The sequence below is a fragment of the Bombina bombina genome, chromosome 4 (assembly GCF_027579735.1).
Source record: "Bombina bombina isolate aBomBom1 chromosome 4, aBomBom1.pri, whole genome shotgun sequence".
In the NCBI taxonomy this organism is placed as follows: Eukaryota; Metazoa; Chordata; class Amphibia; order Anura; family Bombinatoridae; genus Bombina; species Bombina bombina.
This window is the reverse complement of record NC_069502.1, coordinates 894,314,351-894,337,653: the sequence shown is the minus strand read 5'-3', so window position 1 is coordinate 894,337,653 and position 23,303 is coordinate 894,314,351. Positions and strand designations below refer to the sequence as shown.

At 36.3% G+C, this 23,303-nt stretch overlaps 1 protein-coding gene across 2 annotated transcripts in view; it reads left to right on the top strand.

Annotated features, from left to right (window-relative positions):
* Positions 1 to 15,576: 15,576 nt before the first annotated feature.
* MTRF1L (mitochondrial translation release factor 1 like) overlaps positions 15,577 to 23,303 on the top strand; it is a 163,651-nt gene continuing 155,924 nt past the window's right edge. Inside the window, exon 1 of one of the 2 annotated variants that reach the window (XM_053711809.1) lies at positions 15,577 to 15,702. Coding sequence is in view for 1 of the 2 variants with exons in the window: in XM_053711808.1 (XP_053567783.1) it covers positions 15,685 to 16,084 (400 nt within the window). In the remaining variant the exon portion in view is untranslated. Of the gene's footprint in view, positions 16,085 to 23,303 lie in introns of both variants that reach the window. The other variant, XM_053711808.1, reaches the window with a different exon arrangement.

Genomic DNA, 23,303 nt, shown 5'->3' with positions numbered 1-23,303 from the left:
AACAAATTCTCCCATAGACTTCAATATAGCTTGAAAACTGGGGAAAAAAATACTAGTACCCATAGTCGAGCGCTAACCCAACAGCATTTATTCAAAAATATGAATATTTCACACTCCAAAGTTCTTCACATAGAAAAATATGTTCTATTTATTCTTAAACAAATATTTATATATATAGATTGATATATACAGATATATATGGGAATATCTATTTCAAAATACTTAGAACACATTCCCCTACGTGAAGTACATTTAGAATATGAAATATTTACAGTAAATACATAGTTAAAAAACATTATTAAAGGGACACTATACCCAAACATTTTCTTTCATGATTATGGTAGAGAATATAATTTTAAACAACATTCCAATTTACTTCTATTACCTAATTTGCTTTATTATTTAGATATACTTTAATGAAGAAATAGCAATGCACACAGTGAACCAATCACAGGAGGCATCTATGTGCAGCTACCAATCAGCAGCTACTAAGCATATCTAGATATGCTTTGCAGCAAAGAATATCAAGAGAATGAAGCAAAATAGATAATAGAAGTAAATTAGAAAGTTGTTTATAATTGTATGCTCTTTCTAAATAATGAAAGAAAAAATTTGGGTTTCATGTCCCTTTAAATATTAATATTGAATACTATTGCTTTTTCATGTTCTCAGGTATTTGATTGCAAAGGGCTCCAATGCACATATATAAATATATGTATGATGAAGTGGTTAGATCCCCCGAAACGTCACTGGTTTGTTTTGTGCAAAATCCAGAGAATGCCAGCTGTTTATTGGACTTATGTTTATAGTTTTGCTTGCACCCTGGTAGCTAAAAGACAAGGTAAGAGTATGCTCCATTTGGATTTGTATATATGTGTGTACATATGTTTATATGTGTATATATATATATAAAAATACATCTGTACACACATATATACAGTACATATGCATACATACACAAATTTAGACATATATACATACACACATATATATATATATATATATATATATATATATATATATATATATATATATATGTGTGTGTGTGTGTGTTAAAGCTCTTTGCAGCCCTTTTTTTCTTCAAACACCTTATACCATCTATCCTTGAGCCATTATAACTTTATTTATTTTTTTAAATAATTTATATCAGACAAAAAAAAACTCAATTTTCAAAGCTAAATTACATGAAAAGGGGGACAAAATAAACAATGAAAGCATATTTGCAAAGTTGCTCCATTATACATGACTAAACATTTTTTTTAGAAAAAGCTTAAAGGGGCAGTCAAGTCCAAAAAAAACTTTCATGATTCAGATAGGGAATGTAATTTTAAACAACTTTCCTATTTACTTTTATCACCAATTTTGATTTGTTCTTTTGCTATTCTTAGTTGAAAGCTAAACCTAGGAGGTTCATATGCCAATTTCTTAGACCTTGAAGGCCGCCTCTAAGTTGAATGCATTTTGGCCACTAGAGGGCGTTAGTTCATGTGTTTCATATAGATAACATTGACCTTATGCACGTGAAGTGACCTAGGAGTGAGCACTGATTGGCTAAAATGCAAGTCTGTCAAAAGAACTGAAATAAGGGGGCAGTCTGCAGAGGCTTAGATACAAGTTAATCACAGAGGTAAAACGTGTATTAGTATAACTGTGTTGGTTATGCAAAACTGGGGAATGGGTAATTAAGGGATTATCTATCTTTTAAAACAACAAAAATTCTGGTGTAGACTGTCCCTTTAAGTTGTTTATTGCCCCTTTTAAACAGTATTTTTGTGTAATAAGAAAGGTAAAATTGTTGCTTAGTTTGTTACTGGCAGCATAATGGATAAAATCACTGCCCAGCTGTGAAAAAAATGGCAGGCTGTAGGGTGGAGTCTAAGTTAAAGGGACATTCAAGTAAAAATTAAACTTTCATGATTCAGATAGGAAATGCAATTTTAAACAACTTTCCAATTTACTTTTATGATCACATTTGCTTTGTTCTTTTGGTATACTTTGTTAAAAGCTAAACCTAGAAAGGTCTATAAACTGATGTCTAAGGCCTTGAAGGCTGCCTCTTATCTCAGTGCATTATGTCAGTTTTTCACAACTAGACAATGTAAGTTCATGTGTGCCATATAGATAACATTGCACTCCCTCTAATGGAGTTATTTATGAGTCAGCACTGATTGGCTAAAATGCAAGTCTGGGAATATATACCGTCCTAATAGTTCAGACAAGAATTTTTTTATATAACATCTTAAATGAATTCCCAGATGTCCAAACTATATTAAGGCTACATCCAACTGTTACTTAGATAGGACGGAACTTTATATCCCAAAAAAACTAAGTAGGACAGGGAAAGCACAACTACAGTATGAAACCAATTTGTTTTCTTCTTTTCACTCCCAATTCAATTTGGTGGATGCCTGGAGATCACTTAATCCCAATTGTTTGGAATATACTGTACGTGTATCTCGAAAACTCATAACACACTTTCAAGGCCTGATATATTTCTATTATCTGATCTTTTGGTCCCCCGAGTTAAAGAAGCTAAGATACTCGACTTTGCATTATCAGATCATGCCCCGATTCTCTTAATACTAAATGAGTCTCACAAATCTAACTATAACACCTTCTTCTTCCCCCAATATCTTCTGAAATCAACCAAGTTTAAAGCCTTTTTAGAACAGAGTTGGAAGGAATATTGTATCAGCAATGTTGAATATACAGATAATATCCCAATTTTTGGGAGGCAGCTAAGGCTATGCTAAAAGCTGAAATAACGACCTATATGATGAAGCAAAAATAAATATCAACAGGCAAGGAGTAAAAATATTGCAACTAATTTGTCTTTAGCTTACTTGGCCTTTAAAAAAAATCCTACCAAAATTAATAGGAATAGGTACTTTCTAAGCAAAAAAGAGAGAGAGAGATTTTTTTTTTAATGAGCACAACTCAGGAATCTATCAATAGAAACTCGGTGCAATTTAATAGATTCAGAAACAAAGTAGGAAAGTACCTATCCAGTTTATTCAAAAAGGCAAATAAAAAGAAACCCTTTCAGCCTATAAAAGATGGAATTAAGGTCACTAATAACATAGATGAGATCATAGATCTATTCCAAAAATATTATAAGGAATTATATACTTATTATTTATTTATATATTTATTATTTATAAAATATTTTACCAGGAAGGATACATTGAGATTTACCCAACAACCTTTAAAATTAGACATTATGAAGTATTTGCAGGAGTTAAATCTGTCTAAGATTACACCAGATGAATTAGACTATTTAAATGGACCAATCACAATTGAAGAAAAAATTTAAATAATCCAAATCATGAGGAAGGGGAAAGCGCCAGGCCCTGATGGCTTACCACTAGAATTTTACTTGTTAATGAAAGAAGATAACCCTAATCTTGAAAGCCTTATATGATCAGTACTACTGCCATAGTCAAAAGATTACATAACACTTTAAAACTGCAAACCTAATTTAATCCCAAAGGAAGATAAAGATCAGGAGGTTAGATTTTATAGACCTATCTCTCTATTAAACCTGGACTATAAGATATTTATGAAATTGATAGCAGATAGATTAAAAACAATTCTCCATAAAATAGTACCAGGTGGGATTTATGAAGGGTAGAACTTCGGAAAGTAACATTAGAAAGATTCAACATGTTATTAACCACTATATGGTAGAGGGGGAAAAGAAGGATTTGCTCGCTCTGCCGGAAGCCTTCCTCCTATCTTTAGATGTGGAGAAGGCCTTCATATTTTGTATGCCACCATAGGAAGCCTAGGATTAAAATGAGCAAGCTATATCTCCCTTACAATAGAGTATGTGCTTTTTCTCCTGTAGTTCTTTGTACCTAATTACCCTCTGTCTGCCCTATAATGATACTGACCTCTGCTTTGCCTGACCACTCTCTTGGATTACTCTCTGCCTGTTATAAAGTGATACTGACCTCTGCTTTGTCTGACCATTCTCTTGGACTATCCTTTGTCTGCCTTAAGGATTTACTCTCTACTGCTTTGCCTGACCACTCTCTTGGATTACCCTCTGCCTGCCATATAGTGATACTGACCTCTGTTTTGCCTAACCACTCTCTTGGATTACCCTCTGCCTGCCATAAAGTTATACTGACCTCTGCTTTGCCTGACCACTCTCTTGGATTACCCTCTGCCTGTTATAAAGTGATACTGACCTCTGCTTTGCCTGACAACTCTCTTGGATTACCCTCTGCCTGCCATATAATGATACTGACCTCTGTTTTGCCTAACCACTCTCGTGGACTACCCTCTGCCTGCCATAAAGTTATACTAACCTCTGCTTTGCCTAACATCTCTCTCTTTGATTACCCTCTGCCTGCCATAATGTGATACTGACCTCTGCTTTGCATGACCACTCTCTTGGACTACCCGCTACCTGCCATAAAGTTATACTGACCTCTGCTTTGCCTGACCACTCTCTTGGACTACCCGCTACCTGCCATAAAGTGATACTGACCACTGCTTTGCCTGACCACTCTCTTGGACTACCCGCTACCTGCCACAGTGGCGTCACTAGGGTTGGTGTCACCCGGTGCGGTAAGTCATGGTGTCACCCCCCCCCAGAAGGCAGACACACACAAAAACACAGGCAAACACACATACAAACACTCAGACACACTTAAAAACATACTCAGATGCACACACAAACACTCAGAAACACACTCAGACACACACACAAAAACACTGAGACACACAAAAACTCAGACACACACTTACAAAATATGTAAACTGCACTGCATTAATTATGAAGCTCATGCCTAGAGCTGCTCCCTGGCTCAGCAGAACATCAAATGAAAAATAAACAGAGCACTCTAAAATAAATCACTGAAGAAAAGGTTTAGGCGCGCAAACTATGAAAATTCTGCTCTCTGACTCTGTTCCAAGTCTGTCAGTGCACAGCCCTGGGCCACACGTCACTGAGCAGTGAGCACAGATAGGCAGGCAGGTTTAGGCTAGCAGCGCAACTTTGCAAGCCCCACGGCACACCCACAACATTCATAGTGAAATTGGGCAGGGGAGGAGCAAAGTACAAACAAGCAAAAGCAGCTTGGAAAAATGAGCAAGCTATATCTCCCTTACAATAGAGGTGAGCTGGCATTACCAAATATATTGGTTTACAACTATGCCACTCTTATTAGATTTCCATTAGACTGGCTATATCAATCCGCTAGGTATACTAACTGCAATATGGATAGTAGACTCTGTGAACCCCTTTCTTTCATGTAATTAGCAAGAGTCCATGAGCTAGTGACGTATGGGATATACATTCCTACCAGGAGGGGCAAAGTTTCCCAAACCTCAAAATGCCTATAAATACACCCCTCACCACACCCACAATTCAGTTTTACAAACTTTGCCTCCTATGGAGGTGGTGAAGTAAGTTTGTGCTAGATTCTACGTTGATATGCGCTCCGCAGCAAGTTGGAGCCCGGTTTTCCTCTCAGCGTGCAGTGAATGTCAGAGGGATGTGAGGAGAGTATTGCCTATTTGAATGCAGTGATCTCCTTCTACGGGGTCTATTTCATAGGTTCTCTGTTATCGGTCGTAGAGATTCATCTCTTACCTCCCTTTTCAGATCGACGATATACTCTTATTTATATACCATTACCTCTGCTGATTTTCGTTTCAGTACTGGTTTGGCTTTCTACAAACATGTAGATGAGTGTCCTGGGGTAAGTTAATCTTATTTTCTGTGACACTCTAAGCTATGGTTGGGCACTTTATTTATAAAGTTCTAAATATATGTATTCAAACATTTATTTGCCTTGACTCAGAATGTTCAACATTCCTTATTTTCAGACAGTCAGTTTCATATTTGGGATAATGCGTTTGAATCATTCATTTTTTCTTACCTTAAAAATTTGACTTTTTTTCCCTGTGGGCTGTTAGGCTCGCGGGGGCTGAAAATGCTTCATTTTATTGCGTCATTCTTGGCGCGGACTTTTTTGGCGCAAAAAATCTTTTCTGTTTCCGGCGTCATACGTGTCGCCGGAAGTTGCGTCATTTTTTTGACGTCCTTTTGCGCCAAAAATGTCGGCGTTTCGGATGTGGCGTCATTTTTGGCGCCAAAAAGCATTTAGGCACCAAACAATGTGTGCGTATTATTTGGCGCCAAAAAATATGGGCGTCGCTTTTGTCTCCACATTATTTCAGTCTCATTTTTTCTTTGCTTCCGGTTACTAGAAGCTTGTTTATTGGCATTTTTTCCCATTCCTGAAACTGTCATTTAAGGAATTTGATCAATTTTGCTTTATATGTTGTTTTTTCTCTTACATATTGCAAGATGTCTCACGTTGCATCTGAGTCAGAAGATACTTCAGGAAAATCGCTGTCTAGTGCCGGAACTACCAAAGCTAAGTGTATCTGCTGTAAACTTTTGGTAGCTATTCCTCCGGCTGTTGTTTGTATTAATTGTCATGACAAACTTGTTAAAGCAGATAATATTTCCTTTAGTAATGTACCATTGCCTGTTGCAGTTCCCTCAACATCTAAGGTGCAGAATGTGCCTGATAACATAAGAGATTTTGTTTCTGAATCCATCAAGAAGGCTATGTCTGTTATTTCTCCTTCTAGTAAACATAAAAAATCTTTTAAAACTTCTCTCTCTACAGATGAATTTTTAAATGAACATCATCATTCTGATTCTGATGACTCTTCTGGTTCAGAGGATTCTGTCTCAGAGATTGATGCTGATAAATCTTCATATTTATTTAAAATGGAATTTATTCGTTCTTTACTTAAAGAAGTACTAATTGCTTTAGAAATAGAGGATTCTGGTCCTCTTGATACTAATTCTAAACGTTTAGATAAGGTGTTTAAATCTCCTGTGGTTATTCCAGAAGTGTTTCCTGTTCCTAATGCTATTTCTGAAGTAATTTCCAGAGAATGGGATAAATTGGGTAATTCATTTACTCCTTCTAAACGTTTTAAGCAATTATATCCTGTGCCGTCTGACAGATTAGAATTTTGGGACAAAATCCCTAAAGTTGATGGGGCTATTTCTACCCTTGCTAAACGTACTACTATTCCTACGTCAGATGGTACTTCGTTTAAAGATCCTTTAGATAGGAAAATTGAATCCTTTCTAAGAAAAGCTTATCTGTGTTCAGGTAATCTTCTTAGACCTGCTATATCTTTGGCTGATGTTGCTGCAGCTTCAACTTTTTGGTTGGAGACTTTAGCACAACAAGTAACAGATCATGATTCTCATAATATTATTATTCTTCTTCAGCATGCTAATAATTTTATCTGTGATGCCATTTTTGATATTATCAGAGTTGATGTCAGGTTTATGTCTCTAGCTATTTTAGCTAGAAGAGCTTTATGGCTTAAAACTTGGAATGCTGATATGGCTTCTAAATCAACTCTACTTTCCATTTCTTTCCAGGGTAACAAATTATTTGGTTCTCAGTTGGATTCCATTATCTCAACTGTTACTGGTGGGAAAGGAACTTTTTTACCACAGGATAAAAAATCTAAGGGTAAAAACAGGGCTAATAATCGTTTTCGTTCCTTTCGTTTCAACAAAGAACAAAAGCCTGATCCTTCATCCTCAGGAGCAGTTTCAGTTTGGAAACCATCTCCAGTCTGGAATAAATCCAAGCCTTCTAGAAAGGCAAAGCCTGCTTCTAAGTCCACATGAAGGTGCGGCCCTCATTCCAGTTCAGCTGGTAGGGGGCAGGTTACGTTTTTTCAAAGAAATTTGGATCAATTCTGTTCACAATCTTTGGATTCAGAACATTGTTTCAGAAGGGTACAGAATTGGTTTCAAGATGAGACCTCCTGCAAAGAGATTTTTTCTTTCCCGTGTCCCAGTAAATCCAGTGAAAGCTCAAGCATTTCTGAATTGTGTTTCAGATCTAGAGTTGGCTGGAGTAATTATGCCAGTTCCAGTTCTGGAACAGGGGATGGGGTTTTATTCAAATCTCTTCATTGTACCAAAGAAGGAGAATTCCTTCAGACCAGTTCTGGATCTAAAAATATTGAATCGTTATATAAGGATACCAACGTTCAAAATGGTAACTGTAAGGACTATCTTGCCTTTTGTTCAGCAAGGGCATTATATGTCCACAATAGATTTACAGGATGCTTATCTGCATATTCCGATTCATCCAGATCATTATCAGTTCCTGAGATTCTCTTTTCTGGACAAGCATTACCAGTTTGTGGCTCTGCCGTTTGGCCTAGCTACAGCTCCAAGAATTTTTACAAAGGTTCTCGGTGCCCTTCTGTCTGTAATCAGAGAACAGGGTATTGTGGTATTTTCTTATTTGGACGATATCTTGGTACTTGCTCAGTCTTTACATTTAGCAGAATCTCATACGAATCGACTTGTGTTGTTTCTTCAAGATCATGGTTGTAGGATCAATTTACCAAAAAGTTCATTGATTCCTCAGACAAGGGTAACTTTTCTGGGTTTCCAGATAGATTCAGTGTCCATGACTCTGTCTTTAACAGACAAGAGACGTCTAAAATTGATTTCAGCTTGTCGAAACCTTCAGTTACAATCATTCCCTTCGGTAGCCTTATGCATGGAAATTCTAGGTCTTATGACTGCTGCATCGGACGCGATCCCCTTTGCTCGTTTTCACATGCGACCTCTTCAGCTCTGTATGCTGAATCAATGGTGCAGGGATTACACAAAGATATCTCAATTAATATCTTTAAAACCGATTGTACGACACTCTCTAACGTGGTGGACAGATCACCATCGTTTAATTCAGGGGGCTTCTTTTGTGCTTCCGACCTGGACTGTAATTTCATCAGATGCAAGTCTCACAGGTTGGGGAGCTGTGTGGGGATCTCTTACGGCACAAGGAGTTTGGGAATCTCAGGAGGTGAGATTACTGATCAATATTTTGGAACTCCGTGCAATTTTCAGAGCTCTTCAGTCTTGGCCTCTTCTGAAGAGAGAATCGTTCATTTGTTTTCAGACAGACAATGTCACAACTGTGGCATACATCAATCATCAAGGAGGGACTCACAGTCCTCTGGCTATGAAAGAAGTATATCGAATGCTGGTTTGGGCGGAATCCAGCTCCTGTCTAATCTCTGCGGTTCATATCCCAGGTATAGACAATTGGGAAGCGGATTATCTCAGTCGCCAAACGTTGCATCCGGGCGAATGGTCTCTTCACCCAGAGGTATTTCTTCAGATTGTTCAAATATGGGAGCTTCCAGAAATAGATCTGATGGCGTCTCATCTAAACAAGAAACTTCCCAGGTATCGGTCCAGATCCCGGGATCCTCAGGCGGAAGCAGTGGATGCATTATCACTTCCTTGGAAGTATCATCCTGCTTATATCTTTCCGCCTCTAGTTCTTCTTCCAAGAGTAATCTCCAAGATTCTGAAGGAATGCTCGTTTGTTCTGCTGGTAGCTCCGGCATGGCCTCACAGGTTTTGGTATGCGGATCTTGCCCGGATGGCCTCTTGCCATCCGTGGACTCTTCCGCTACGACCAGACCTTCTGTCGCAAGGTCCTTTTTTCCATCAGGATCTCAAATCCTTAAATTTAAAGGTATGGAGATTGAACGCTTGATTCTTAGTCAAAGAGGTTTCTCTGACTCTGTGATTAATACTATGTTACAGGCTCGTAAATCTGTATCCAGAGAGATATATTATAGAGTCTGGAAGACTTATATTTCTTGGTGTCTTTCTCATCATTTTTCTTGGCATTCTTTTAGAATTCCAAGAATTTTACAGTTTCTTCAGGATGGTTTAGATAAAGGTTTGTCCGCAAGTTCCTTGAAAGGACAAATCTCTGCTCTTTTTCACAGAAATATTGCTAATCTTCCTGATATTCATTGTTTTGTACAAGCTTTGGTTCGTATAAAACCTGTCATTAAGTCAATTTCTCCTCCTTGGAGTTTGAATTTGGTTCTAGGGGCTCTTCAAGCTCCTCCGTTTGAACCTATGCATTCATTGGACATTAAATTACTTTCTTGGAAAGTTTTGTTCCTTTTGGCAATCTCTTCTGCCAGAAGAGTTTCTGAATTATCTGCTCTTTCTTGTGAGTCTCCTTTTCTGATTTTTCATCAGGATAAGGCAGTGTTGCGAACTTCTTTTGAATTTTTACCTAAAGTTGTGAATTCCAACAACATTAGTAGAGAAATTGTGGTTCCTTCATTATGTCCTAATCCTAAGAATTCTAAGGAGAAATCGTTACATTCTTTGGATGTTGTTAGAGCTTTGAAATATTATGTTGAAGCTTCTAAGTCTTTCCGAAAGACTTCTAGTTTATTTGTTATCTTTTCCGGTTCTAGAAAAGGCCAGAAAGCTTCTGCCATTTCTTTGGCATCTTGGTTGAAATCTTTAATTCATCTTGCCTATGTTGAGTCGGGTAAAACTCCGCCTCAAAGGATTACAGCTCATTCTACTAGGTCAGTTTCTACTTCCTGGGCGTTTAGGAATGAAGCTTCGATTGATCAGATTTGCAAAGCAGCAACTTGGTCCTCTTTGCATACTTTTACTAAATTCTACCATTTTGATGTATTTTCTTCTTCTGAAGCAGTTTTTGGTAGAAAAGTACTTCAGGCAGCGGTTTCAGTTTGAATCTTCTGCTTATGTTTTTCATTAAACTTTATTTTGGGTGTGGATTATTTTCAGCAGGAATTGGCTGTCTTTATTTTATCCCTCCCTCTCTAGTGACTCTTGCGTGGAAAGATCCACATCTTGGGTAATCATTATCCCATACGTCACTAGCTCATGGACTCTTGCTAATTACATGAAAGAAAACATAATTTATGTAAGAACTTACCTGATAAATTCATTTCTTTCATATTAGCAAGAGTCCATGAGGCCCACCCTTTTTTGTGGTGGTTATGATTTTTGTATAAAGCACAATTATTCCAATTCCTTATTTTATATGCTTTCGCACTTTTTTATCACCCCACTTCTTGGCTATTCGTTAAACTGAATTGTGGGTGTGGTGAGGGGTGTATTTATAGGCATTTTGAGGTTTGGGAAACTTTGCCCCTCCTGGTAGGAATGTATATCCCATACGTCACTAGCTCATGGACTCTTGCTAATATGAAAGAAATGAATTTATCAGGTAAGTTCTTACATAAATTATGTTTTCCTTGAACTTTGTACTTCATGCATCTAATAAAGAATTGGGACGAAAAAATAGTTGTCACCCTTTAATTAGGGATATTCTTAAGGCCTGGAGAGCTTCAATGAGACTCGTGAAAGGGGAAAGTAGCTCTAAATGGCTTCCCCTGGAAAAAATAGTCAGTTCCTACCTGGCCTACAAAAGCATACATTACAAAAATGGAAGGACTATCAGGTAACCAACCTAGGCCACCTATGTGACCCCATAAACAATGATATTTATAACTTTGAAGAGTTTAAAAAATATATATAATGTTCCAGACCATATTAGATTTTATCATTGGCAAGCTAAACACTATTTAAACTTAGTTATTCAACTAGCTCCCAACTCTTTTTTTCAGAAGCACCCCCTCTTGGAACATCCGAAAACAAAGGAAGGCTCGCTAGCGGCTATATATAAAATCATACTATCCTCTTTAGAGCACCAACAAATAAATGAGTTACATACCAAATAGGATAAAATTCTGCCGCTACCTAGCCCTTAAAGAGTTATACAAAAAAGTTTGGATGCTGCTGCAATTATGGGCAAAAGTGGAACATGTACTATCTTGTATTCTTGATATCAAAATTTCACTTCTGAGTATAAATATACTATTCCTTACTAAAAACTCAACCTGGGGGGCAAATACCAAATGTATCCATCTAGCAATTTAAAATCTGAGATCTCTGATCTTCAAAAAATGGACTGATAAAAGAGCCCCTACTATCAAACAGTTAAAAGAGATACTGTTTAGTCTAGCAATCTTGGAGGCATATGATTATAAAATGTACAAACTGGACACACTTGATGAATATGTTAAACTATGGGGGAAATGTATAATCTTCATGGGCCCAGAATACAAGAATCAAATAAATCAAATTATCTCAGTTAAACCGATTCAATGGAACTAAATCTGACATCTGAGGGGGAAGAGGTTGTTGTGTTTTCCTTTTTTTTCTGGTAGCAATCGTTGAGAAGTTGGCCGGCTTTAAGGTTAAAGGGACATGAAAGACATTTTTTTTTCTTTTATGATTTAGAAAGAGCATGCAATTTTATACAACTTTTTTGTAGAAAAGCATATCTAAGTAGGTTCAGTAGCTGCTGATTGGTGGCTGCACATAGATGCCTCGTGTGATTGGCTCAGTCATGTGCTTTGCTATTTCAACAAGAAAGGATATCTAAAGAATGAAGCAAATTAGATATTAAAAGTAAATTGGAATGCTGTTTAAAATTGTATGCTCTATCTGAATAATGAACAAAAAAAGTTTGGGTTTTATGTTCCTTTAAGCATAATCTCACGCATTGACACTAATTATAGCACACAAGTGCTATGCATCTCTGTTTGTTCTCTCTTTTTGCAATTTTAAAACTGTACTTTGCAAATACACAAGATGGTGAAAATAATATGTAACAATGTATCTCACAGGATGCTGGATGGCAATAAATCGTTGTGCCTCTATGGTGGTATTAAATATAATTTATTTGCAACAATAAAAAGAAACTAATACATGTCATAAAAGATCAAATATAAAATATATAATAAAACTATCAATTCATAAATCTACCCATTCATAAATCTATTGACACCGGTGTCAGGAACAATTCATTAATAGAAAAAATTCTTATTTATATGGAAAAAATAAGACTGCTGGTCATAATAGTGTTAAAAATGCTATTGATGTACCACATATTAATATTACAACAGATTGTACCCTTATATACACAATATTTTCAACAGTATGAACAGCTCTTTCATGCAGTGTATTTCTTTGCTGTACAAGAAAAAGATCACTGGTGGGTCCAGTCAGGTGATCTATGTGTTTCGGCTAGATGCCTTTGTCAAGATGGCATCTAGCCGAAACGCGTATATCAACTGACTGGACCGTACGTGAATTTGTGTGCACACCACCAGCTCCCTGCAAGGCGTAACATACCGGTAAAAAGACATGATTAAGAACCTGGAATAGGTTTGAAACGTTGTTGGTTGATATGATGAACCCTGTAAGAAATTAATAAAGGTCTTTTAAATTTAACTGGAGGCTGGAAAACTACTTATTTTGAATACATAATGGGGTTTGGCTAACCCTTTCCTGTGCCCCAGAAAGGAAAAGAGAGGTGCTGTCTTTCACTATTTGCATATAACATCCCTGCAAGGCGTAACATACCGGTAAAAAACGCTTGAGCTGCAACTATACTAATCTTGGTCAAACGAATACTGTTGATCGCAGACCCTCAGCTTAGTAAGCAGAACGGAACCCTAGGATTATCAGGTCCCGAAGGGTTAGCCATTGTGGAGCTTACTACAACTATTAAAAACATCAATAACTGAAAGGTAAAGGAAAGATTTGCCTGTGTCCTCCATAAGGTGAACTGTATCACGGATAACATTGTGTCTACATTACAGCCCAAACTTGGCTAACAAGGCATTATTTGATACTTTATTATCACAAAGACTATTAATACAAGTAACAACAATGAAGTGAGAAAACGTATAAGAATATTTTAAGAACATTTGTAGAATTGGCATTTGGTCGTTTTCACTGAATAACGAATCAGCAAATAAGCTCAAGTTTTAAGACTATCACTTTTCTGGATAACGAATCTGCGAATGACCCACCAGTGATCTTTTTCTTGTATAGCAAAGAAATACACTGCATGAAAGAGCTGTGCATACTGTTGAAAATATTGTGTATATAAGGGTACAATCTGTTGTAATATTAATATATAGTACAACAATAGCATTTTTAACACTATTATGACCAGCTGTCTTTTATTTTTTCCATATAAATAAGAATGTTTTTATTAATGAATTGTTCCTGACACCGGTGTCGATAGATTTATGAATTGGTAGACTTATGAATTGATAAATTTATGAATGGGTAGATTTTTGAATTGATAGTTTTATTATATATTTTATATTTGATCTTTTATGACATGTATTAGTTTCTTTTTATCGTTGCAAATAAATTATATTTAATACCACCATAGAGACACAACGATTTATTGCCATCCAGCATCCTGTGAGATAAATTGTTACAAATTTTAACAGTCCCTAATCTTATAGCGCCACCTTTTGACCTTTTTCTTTTTCAAAAGCTAACACTATTATTTGAGGAGTATAGTGTTCTTTTTAGGTGCAGCAGCTTAATCCTCAGGTTGTTTGACTATTTTAACTTTTGTTTTATTTGGGTGAAAATAATATGCACTGAAACAAAGCATTGTATAATATGAGTTTTGTAAATTTGGCACTATGTAGTAAAGAATCAGGGCGAGACTGGGAAATCAGACAGGCCCTGGAAATGTGTATGGCCCACCCCAGCCCCGCCCTGCCCCCTCCAGCTCATCCCCGTCCCCCTCAGGCTCATATACACACACACAAAAACAAAAAAATTGATATATATATATATATATATATATATATACACACACACACAATATATATATAACAAATCTAATGTTTTATTTCATGCAGCCAGCACTAATAACTTGCATGTATTTCAGTAACAGATAATAGTGCAATAGACAGAATCAATTTTCAACATAACTGTTGCTCATATTAACCTGTTAACGCCATTAGGGCGTTGTATTCCGTCCGAATTTTGCTGGGCTTTAGCGCCTAAGGACGGAATACAACGTCCTAACTGCTTGGCTTTCCTGAAACTACTGGCGCTTCCCTGATGGGATTGCGGTCTGGAGGACATGCCTAGCATCATAGGGACGCCCCCCCGCGACGTGATCCCATCATTTAAATCTTGTGATCATGTGCACGATCGCGAGATTTCAATTTGTTTACATCGGAACAGTTGTTCCGATGTAGACACGTTAACCCCGGCACAGTCTGTCAAAAGCACTGAGACAAGGAGGCAGTGTGCAGAGGCTTAGATATAAGGTAATCACAGAGGTAAAAGTATATTAATATAACAGTGTTGGTCATGCAAAACTGAGGAATGGGTAATAAAGGGATTATCTATCTTTATTAACAATAACAATGTTCATGTAGAACTGTCCCTTTAAAGCTTTGCAGAATGGCCAGTGTGTGACCCCAAATGCACCTCCAATCACCTGCAGACTGTTACTATTGGCAACCCTACCTAAACACCATTAAATAAAATAGATACAAATGTAAACGTTTAGTTTTATAATTGCAAAAAAATAAGATGTGATTACTTAAAAGAAAATAATATTGCAATCTTTAGAAAGCTATTTAGGTCTATAGTGTCTAAAACGAAAGATTATGAACTGAACTAGATTGTGCTCGTTTTTAAAAGAAAATGTATTTTTTTTAAAAGTGAGGAAAACTAAACGTCGATTATATAATCAGAAAAAAAATAAAGAGCATAAAGATTAGGAACACTTGTTGCCACTAGATGGCGCACTGAAATGCGAGCATAGAATATAGTGGTTGTGCAACTGTTGTATACAGGAAATAATTCTAAAGTGCTAAAAAGAAAAGTACTGTTTGCCAGCCACAATATGGCCGCTACAGCCATAAGATGACGTCAAGTCACAGACAGTAGATGAGTTTAGAGGTTATTTGATCTCACTTTCTCGCGACATGAATATTGTCATGCTGGTAAGCGCTAGACAGTGTATTTCGTGTTTATTTCGCATATCTTCTATTAAATGGCACACATGGCCAGACGTGATTTCATGTGTTCGGGGTCGGTGGTTCTTCAGCAGCCAGGCAGCAGACGGCAACGAACAACGACACCTTACTCGCATGGGGGAAGCGCTGAAGAGCGATTTATGGATTAGCTACTTGAATCGATTAGAGAAAAAAATCCCAGCAGTAGGTGACACCACAGTCTCTCACAGCGATAAGTTTCCTACACACAAGGGGGATGCACAGTTGCGCGAGGGCAAGAATAATTGGGACCTGCGCCGTCTTGGTCACGTGGTCCAGGATCTGCGGAGCAAGGAGAATGAGTTAAAGGAGCTGCAACAACTCCTCAGAGGTGAAATGGGACTACAAATATATTCTTAGGTGTAACAACCCTGCAATAGAACTAAAGTACTTGACTAACTAAATAAGAAATAAGGGTGTATAAAAAGTTTAAAAGTCAAAGTTTTGTGTCATTCCAGTGTGTACAATCGAGGCAGTTGCTCTGCAAACCACTAGGGCACGGTACCCAATCTATCTGATTCTATAGTACGAAAACGTAAAAGGAGGGTCCCAGCTTGATAAAGTATTAAACACAGTCTCTTCTAAGATGTACAGTCTGACTCACAATTTCAGTTGGTTATAACACAAGCTTGTATTTGTAGAAATCTGTTATCCACAGATGAACATCTATCAAAGCAACAATACAGCCAAATGTGAAAATGTAAAATCCTGTGCAGGACCTCTTTTTCTATGGTTGTATCAACTAGAGGTGCACAACCTTAGCAACTACCTAATATCTGGGGGTTAAAGGGACATTCCAGCCAAAATTGGAATCCACATGGATGCATTTCAGTTTTGAATAGAAGCATTTTTTGTAATATACATGTATTAGCAAACATCCTTCTAATAAAAGCTATAGCTGTTTTAAAATGTAGCCGGACTGTTAGCCCACGGACATTTGGCCGACGGATAATAGTCTGACACACAAGTGGCTGTCAGATAACAGTCCGACCACGAGGTAGGTAGGTAGATAAATAAATAAATGCAATAGATAGATAAATTCAATAGATATATAGATAGATTCGATAGATAATTCCACAGACAGAGAATTACAAGAAATGCGGACTGGGACCCATGGTTAGGTTTGTCAGTACATACCAGGGTTATAATACAATTGAAATTAATATTTATTCCTAAATTCTTGAGATTAGTTAAATTTATAAACACATATGGAAATATATTAAGTAGAGACTAGTTTATGAATCAATTAAACACGTTTATTCCGTTATAATATTCTATACCACAGATCATAAAAATATATCTCTAAAATGAACCTTACAATAAACACCATGGGCCGATCCGATATGCAGTGACGCCAAATTTTGCGCTGGTTTGGTATCACATATACGGCATAACATAGAAGTTACGCTTGTATATTTTTGCCTTCGGCCGTAGTTTTTTGGCTCATAGACAGGTGTACCAAACCCGCGCAGTTTGGTATCCAATATACAGAGTAAGGACTTACGTGGTGAAAATGGAGAAATCTTACTCCATTTTCACCTCGCCACAAAATGCAGCCGTAGTAAGCCTTACGCTGAGTATTGGAGCCCCGTAACTCCCTAAACTGGCTGCAAAATAAAACCTAACGCATGCACAATGTCTATCTACCTGTCAACCGCAATCCCCCGCCGCAATCCCTAATAAAGTGTTTAACCCCTAAACCGTTGCTCCCGGACCCCGCCGCCACCTACATTAAATGTCTAACCCCCTAATGTGATCCCCCTACACCGCCGCCACCTACATTAAAATTATTAACCCCTAATGTAATCCCCCTACACCGCCGCCATCTATATTAAAATTATTAACCCCTAATGTGAGCCCCCTACCCCGCCGCCACCTATTTTAACTACATTACCCCCTAATCTAATCCCCCTACCCCGCCACCACCTATATTAACTATATTACTCCCTAATCTAATCCCCCTACCCCGCCACCTCCTATATTAACTATATTACCCCCTAATCTAATCCCCCTACACCGCCGCCACCTACATTAAAATTATTAACCCCTAATTTAATCCCCCTACACTGCCGCCATCTATATTAAAATTATTACCCCCTAATGTGAGCCTCCTACCCCGCCGCCACCTATTTTAACTACAGTACCCCCTAATCTAATCCCCCTACCCCGCCGCCACCTATATTAACTATATTACCCCCTAATCTAATCCCCCTACCCCGCCGCCACCTATATTAAAATGATTAACATCTAATCTAATCCCCCTACACCGCCGCCACCTATAATAAATGTATTACCCCCTAAAATACTAAAATGTCCCTACCCTAAACTAAATTACAAATAGCCCTGAAAAGGGCCTTTTGCGGGGCATTGCCCCAAAGTAACCAGCTCTATTACCAGCCCTTAAAAGGGCCTTTTGCGGGGCATTGTCCCAAAGTAATCAGCTCTTTTACCTGTAATCTAATCCCCCTACACCGCCGCCACCTATATTAAATATATTAACCCCTAATCTAATCCCCCTACACCGCCGCAACCTATATTAAATATATTAACCCCTAATCTAATCCCCCTACACCGCCGCCACCTATATTAAATATATTAACCCCTAATCTGACCCCCCTACACCGCCGCCACCTATATTAACCCTAATTATATTAGGGTTAATATAGTTATTATATATATTAATAATATAGTTAATAATTAATATAGTTATTATATTATATATATTAACTATATTAACCCTATCTAACCCTAACACCCCTAACTTAATTATTGTTGCAATAAATCTAAATAATATTAATCTTATTAACTAAAATATTACTATTTAAAACTAAATACTTACCTATAAAATAAACCTTAAGATAGCTACAATATAATTAATAATTACATTGTAGCTGTTTTAGGGTTTATATTTATTTTACAGGTAACTTGGTATTTATTTTAACTAGGTACAATAGCTATTAAATAGTTAATAACTATTTAATAGCTACCTAGTTAAAATAATTACCAATTTACCTGTAAAATAAATCCTAACCTAAATTACAAATGCACCTACACTATCAATAAATTAATTAAATAAACTACAATTATCTAAACTAAAATATAATTAAATACACTAAACTAAATTACAAAAACAAACACTAAATTACAAAAAATAAAAAAAGATTACAAGAATTTTAAGCTAATTACACCTAATCTAAGCCCCCTAATAAAATAACAAAGCCCCCCAAAAGAATAAAATTTCCCTACCCTAAACTAAATTAAAAAAGGGGTCTGAGATTAGGTGTAATTAGCTTAAAATTCTTGTAATCTTTTTTTATTTTTTGTAATTTAGTGTTTTTTTTTTTGTAATTTAGTTTAGTGTATTTAATTATATTTTAGTTTAGATAATTGTAGTTTATTTAATTAATTTATTGATAGTGTAGGTGTATTTGTAACTTAGGTTAGGATTTATTTTACAGGTAAATTGGTAATTATTTTAACTAGGTAGCTATTAAAGAGTTATTAGCTATTTAATAGCTATTGTACCTAGTTAAAATAAATACCAAGTTACCTGTAAAATAAATATAAACCCTAAAATAGCTACAATGTAATTATTAATTATATTGTAGCTATCTTAAGGTTTATTTTATAGGTAAATATTTAGTTTTAAATAGGAATATTTTAGTTAATAAGATTAATATTATTTGGATTTATTGCAATAATAATTAAGTTAGGGGTGTTAGTGTTAGATAGGGTTAATATAGTTAATATATATAATATAATAACTATATTAATTATTAACTATATTAATAATATATATAATATAATAACTATATTAACCCTAATATAATTAGGGTTAATATAGTTAATATAGGTAGCGGCGGTGTAGGGGAATTAGATTACAGGTAAAAGAGCTGATTACTTTGGGACAATGCCCCGCAAAAGGCCCTTTTAAGGGCTGGTAATAGAGCTGGTTACTTTTGGGCAATACCCCACAAAAGGCCCTTTTAAGGGCTGGTAATAGAGCTGGTTACTTTGGGGCAATGCCCCGCAAAAGGCCCTTTTCAGGGCTATTTGTAATTTAGTTTAGGGTAGGGACATTTTAGTATTTTAGGGGGTAATACATTTATTATAGGTGGCGGCGGTGTAGGGGGATTGGATTAGGGGTTAATCATTTTAATATAGGTGGCGGCGGGGTAGGGGGATTAGATTAGGGGGTAATATAGTTAATATAGGTGGCGGCGGGGTAGGGGGATTAGATTGGGGGTAATGTAGTTAAAATAGGTGGCGGCGGTGCAGGGGGCTCACATTAGGGGGTAATATAGTTAAAATAGGTGGCGGCGGTGTAGAGGGATCATATTAGGGGGTAATATAGTTAATGTAGCTGGCGGCGGGGTCCGGGTGCGGCGGTTTAGGGGTTAATATATTTATTGTTAGGAGTTAGAGGGGGGGATTGTGGATAGAGGGGTATACGTGTCGGGATGATGTTCGGGAGGCGTGTTAGACAGTTACGGGATATTTTATACTTTAGTCAGTTTTTGTAGGCGGCAGTTTCTAAAGTGCCGTAAGTCACTGGCGACTCCAGAAATTTGTACTTGCGCAGATTTCTGGACATCGCTAGTTTGTCTGACTTACGGCAGTTTAGCAAATGCCGGCGCCATATATGAGATAGCTCGATGTGCGAGCTGAAACTACGGGCGGCGCAGGTTTCCACGCTTGCGCCGAAACCTGCGCCGTATATCGGATCGCGCCCCATGCATGAGAATCCTAGCACAGTCTATAATTATCCAGCTTAGTTCACTCCAAATATCAGAATATGGACTATAAGCTTAACAATGCTTAGTTAAACAATATAACAAAATACTTTAACATCCAATTGATATGCTAATTTATCTGAGCTGAAATAACACCTTTCTTAGCCACCATAAAACAAATTTTAAAATATATCATAATAGCTACAAATAACTTAATACACCAGAGAAATGTAACTGCAATAATAAGCCTGACTAAAGACCTTTATCTAGCAAGTAAAATTATTTAGCATTAATATGACTAGTTAAAACTACACAGGACTATGGATATAAGTTTAAAATACCAAATATGTTCTTTAAATTACCAGCTGCAATTTAACTATAGCCTTAGAATAACTTTGATTTAAATATAAAAGTATGAAACAACCTTTTATATGTTACCAGTTACACTAAATTGAAGTTTCAACTTTTTCAGATATGTCCAGTTCACCTCATAAATTAAGAGAGGTATTTTGCAATATGGATAAGGAAGTTAGCCCAATTTTTTCTTAGAGACTGTGTTTCCAACAGGCCAGCAAGGTAATCAGTCAAAATTTTAGCAATCAAAAAGACCCCTTCTTTATCCTATGCGTGAGCTTTTCAAGTGATAGGCCCCTCCTCTATTTTGTATTCATTGGTGAATGTTTGGATACGCCCCACGGTGCTGTCTCTGATAGGCCCTAACGGAGCTGAGCATTGATTGGCCCTCAGATTTGAACATCTCATAGGCTATTTGGGAAATGCTTCCCTGAGCAATCAATTACCTTTTGGTTGCAATACCATCTTTGAACTATAGGTAGCAGCAGACAACCAGAAATGCATTTTTACCATCAAATATTGCTGCAGATTAAATATCTCACCTTAAAATGTTTCTTAAATATACTTTAATTTCCAGTATTAACAAACTGCATGTTCCATGTGTATTGCATTATGTCATACTATTTTTTCAAGACTAAATATGATATATTTCTCATGATATTTTAGAAGATGCCTTTAAAGTTGCATTTGATTATTATCCCATATTAATACAAATACATCACATTTCACATTCAATACATCTCTTGATAGTGTTATTTTGAAAAACACAATTTATATATAATTTCTCAGACAATTTACTGTTTTCTCCTCGGTCTGAAATGAAAGAAACAATGTTGTTATTCTGAAGTAAGTTGGTTAAACACTTAAAATAGTTATATATTCACTTTAGATTTAAAGGCATCTTATGCGTTAGACACATCTCCCAGGTTCATACACACACATATATATATTAGGGATGCACCGAAATTTCGGCCGCAGAAACGTTTCGGCCGAAAATGGCATTTTTGGCTATTTCGGTTTTCGGGTTTTTTGCCTGTTATTTTCGGTAAAATTATTGTGTAGCATATTTCAAATTTGATGCTAGCCTAGAGCTGCTGTTTGAGTTCATTTCTTGACTTACTGTTTCTCATATATTAGTTTTCTAGGACTATACTTTATTTGGATAATTGGTAAAAAAAAATACTGTTAAATCTGATTCTGTTACACAGAACTAAATACAGAATAATACAGTATTATTGATATTTAATATTGTTTTAAGTAGGGATGCACTGAAATTTGTTTGCAGAAACATTTTGGCTGAAAATTGCATTATCGTTTTTTAGCGTATTATTGTTTTAAGATATTTTTGTCCAATTTTAGTGTGTTGCTTTCAATAAAAGTATGGTTATTTTATTTTATTGGCTTGCAGGTTTTCAATTCAGATTAATTCATAAAATAGTCTAATTATGCAAAAAAAAACAACTAAAAAAAAAAAATATTTTAAAATAATTTGGAAAAAAAAATGACATTTTCGGTTTCTGTTTCGGTTTTCGGCTAAGTGCATCCTGGATTTTCGGATTCGGTTTCGGTCCAGATTTCCATTTCGGTGCATCACTAATATATATATATATATATATATATATATATATATATATATATATATATATATATATATATATATATATATATATAATATATATATTTACATGTGTGTGTTTGTTATTTGAGCATTTTAAATAGATTTGAAAATTAGAGACAAATCATTTATATGACTTTTTAAGTATACATCCTGCTATTTAAAATCTAAGTTGTCACCAAGTCTGGTAAACAGGAGATCCTGTATATCCACCTCAGCAGGGAATAATCAACTCTTGTATGTAAAGTGGTTTCCCCTCATGAAAAACCTTTCTTTTGCATATACTGTACTTAAGGCACACTGAACCCAAATTTTTTCTTTTGTGATTCAGATAGAGCATGAAATTTTAAGCAACTTTCTAATTTACTCCTATTATCAAATGTTCTTCATTATCTTGGTATCTTTATTTGAAATGCAAGAATGTAAGTTTAGATGCCGGCCCATTTTGGTGAACAACCTGGGTTGTTCTTGCTGATTGGTGGATAAATTCATCCACCAATAAAAAAAGTGCTGTCCAGAGTACTGAACCAATAAAAAAAAGCTTAGGTGCCTTCTTTTTCAAATAAAAATAGCAAGAGAACAAAGACAAATTGATAATAGGAGTAAATTAGAAAGTTGCTTAAAATTGCATGCTCTATCTCAGGCGTGTCCAAACTTTGCTCTCCAGAGGTTTTGGAACTACATTTCCCATGATGCTCAGCTAGATAAAATGCTGACTGAGCATCATCGGAAATGTAGTTCCAAAACCTCTGGAGAGCAAAGTTTGGACACCCCTGCTCTATCTGAATCACAAAAGAAAAAATGCGGGTTCAGTGTCCCTTTAGGCTTCAGTCCCAGACCCAGTGACT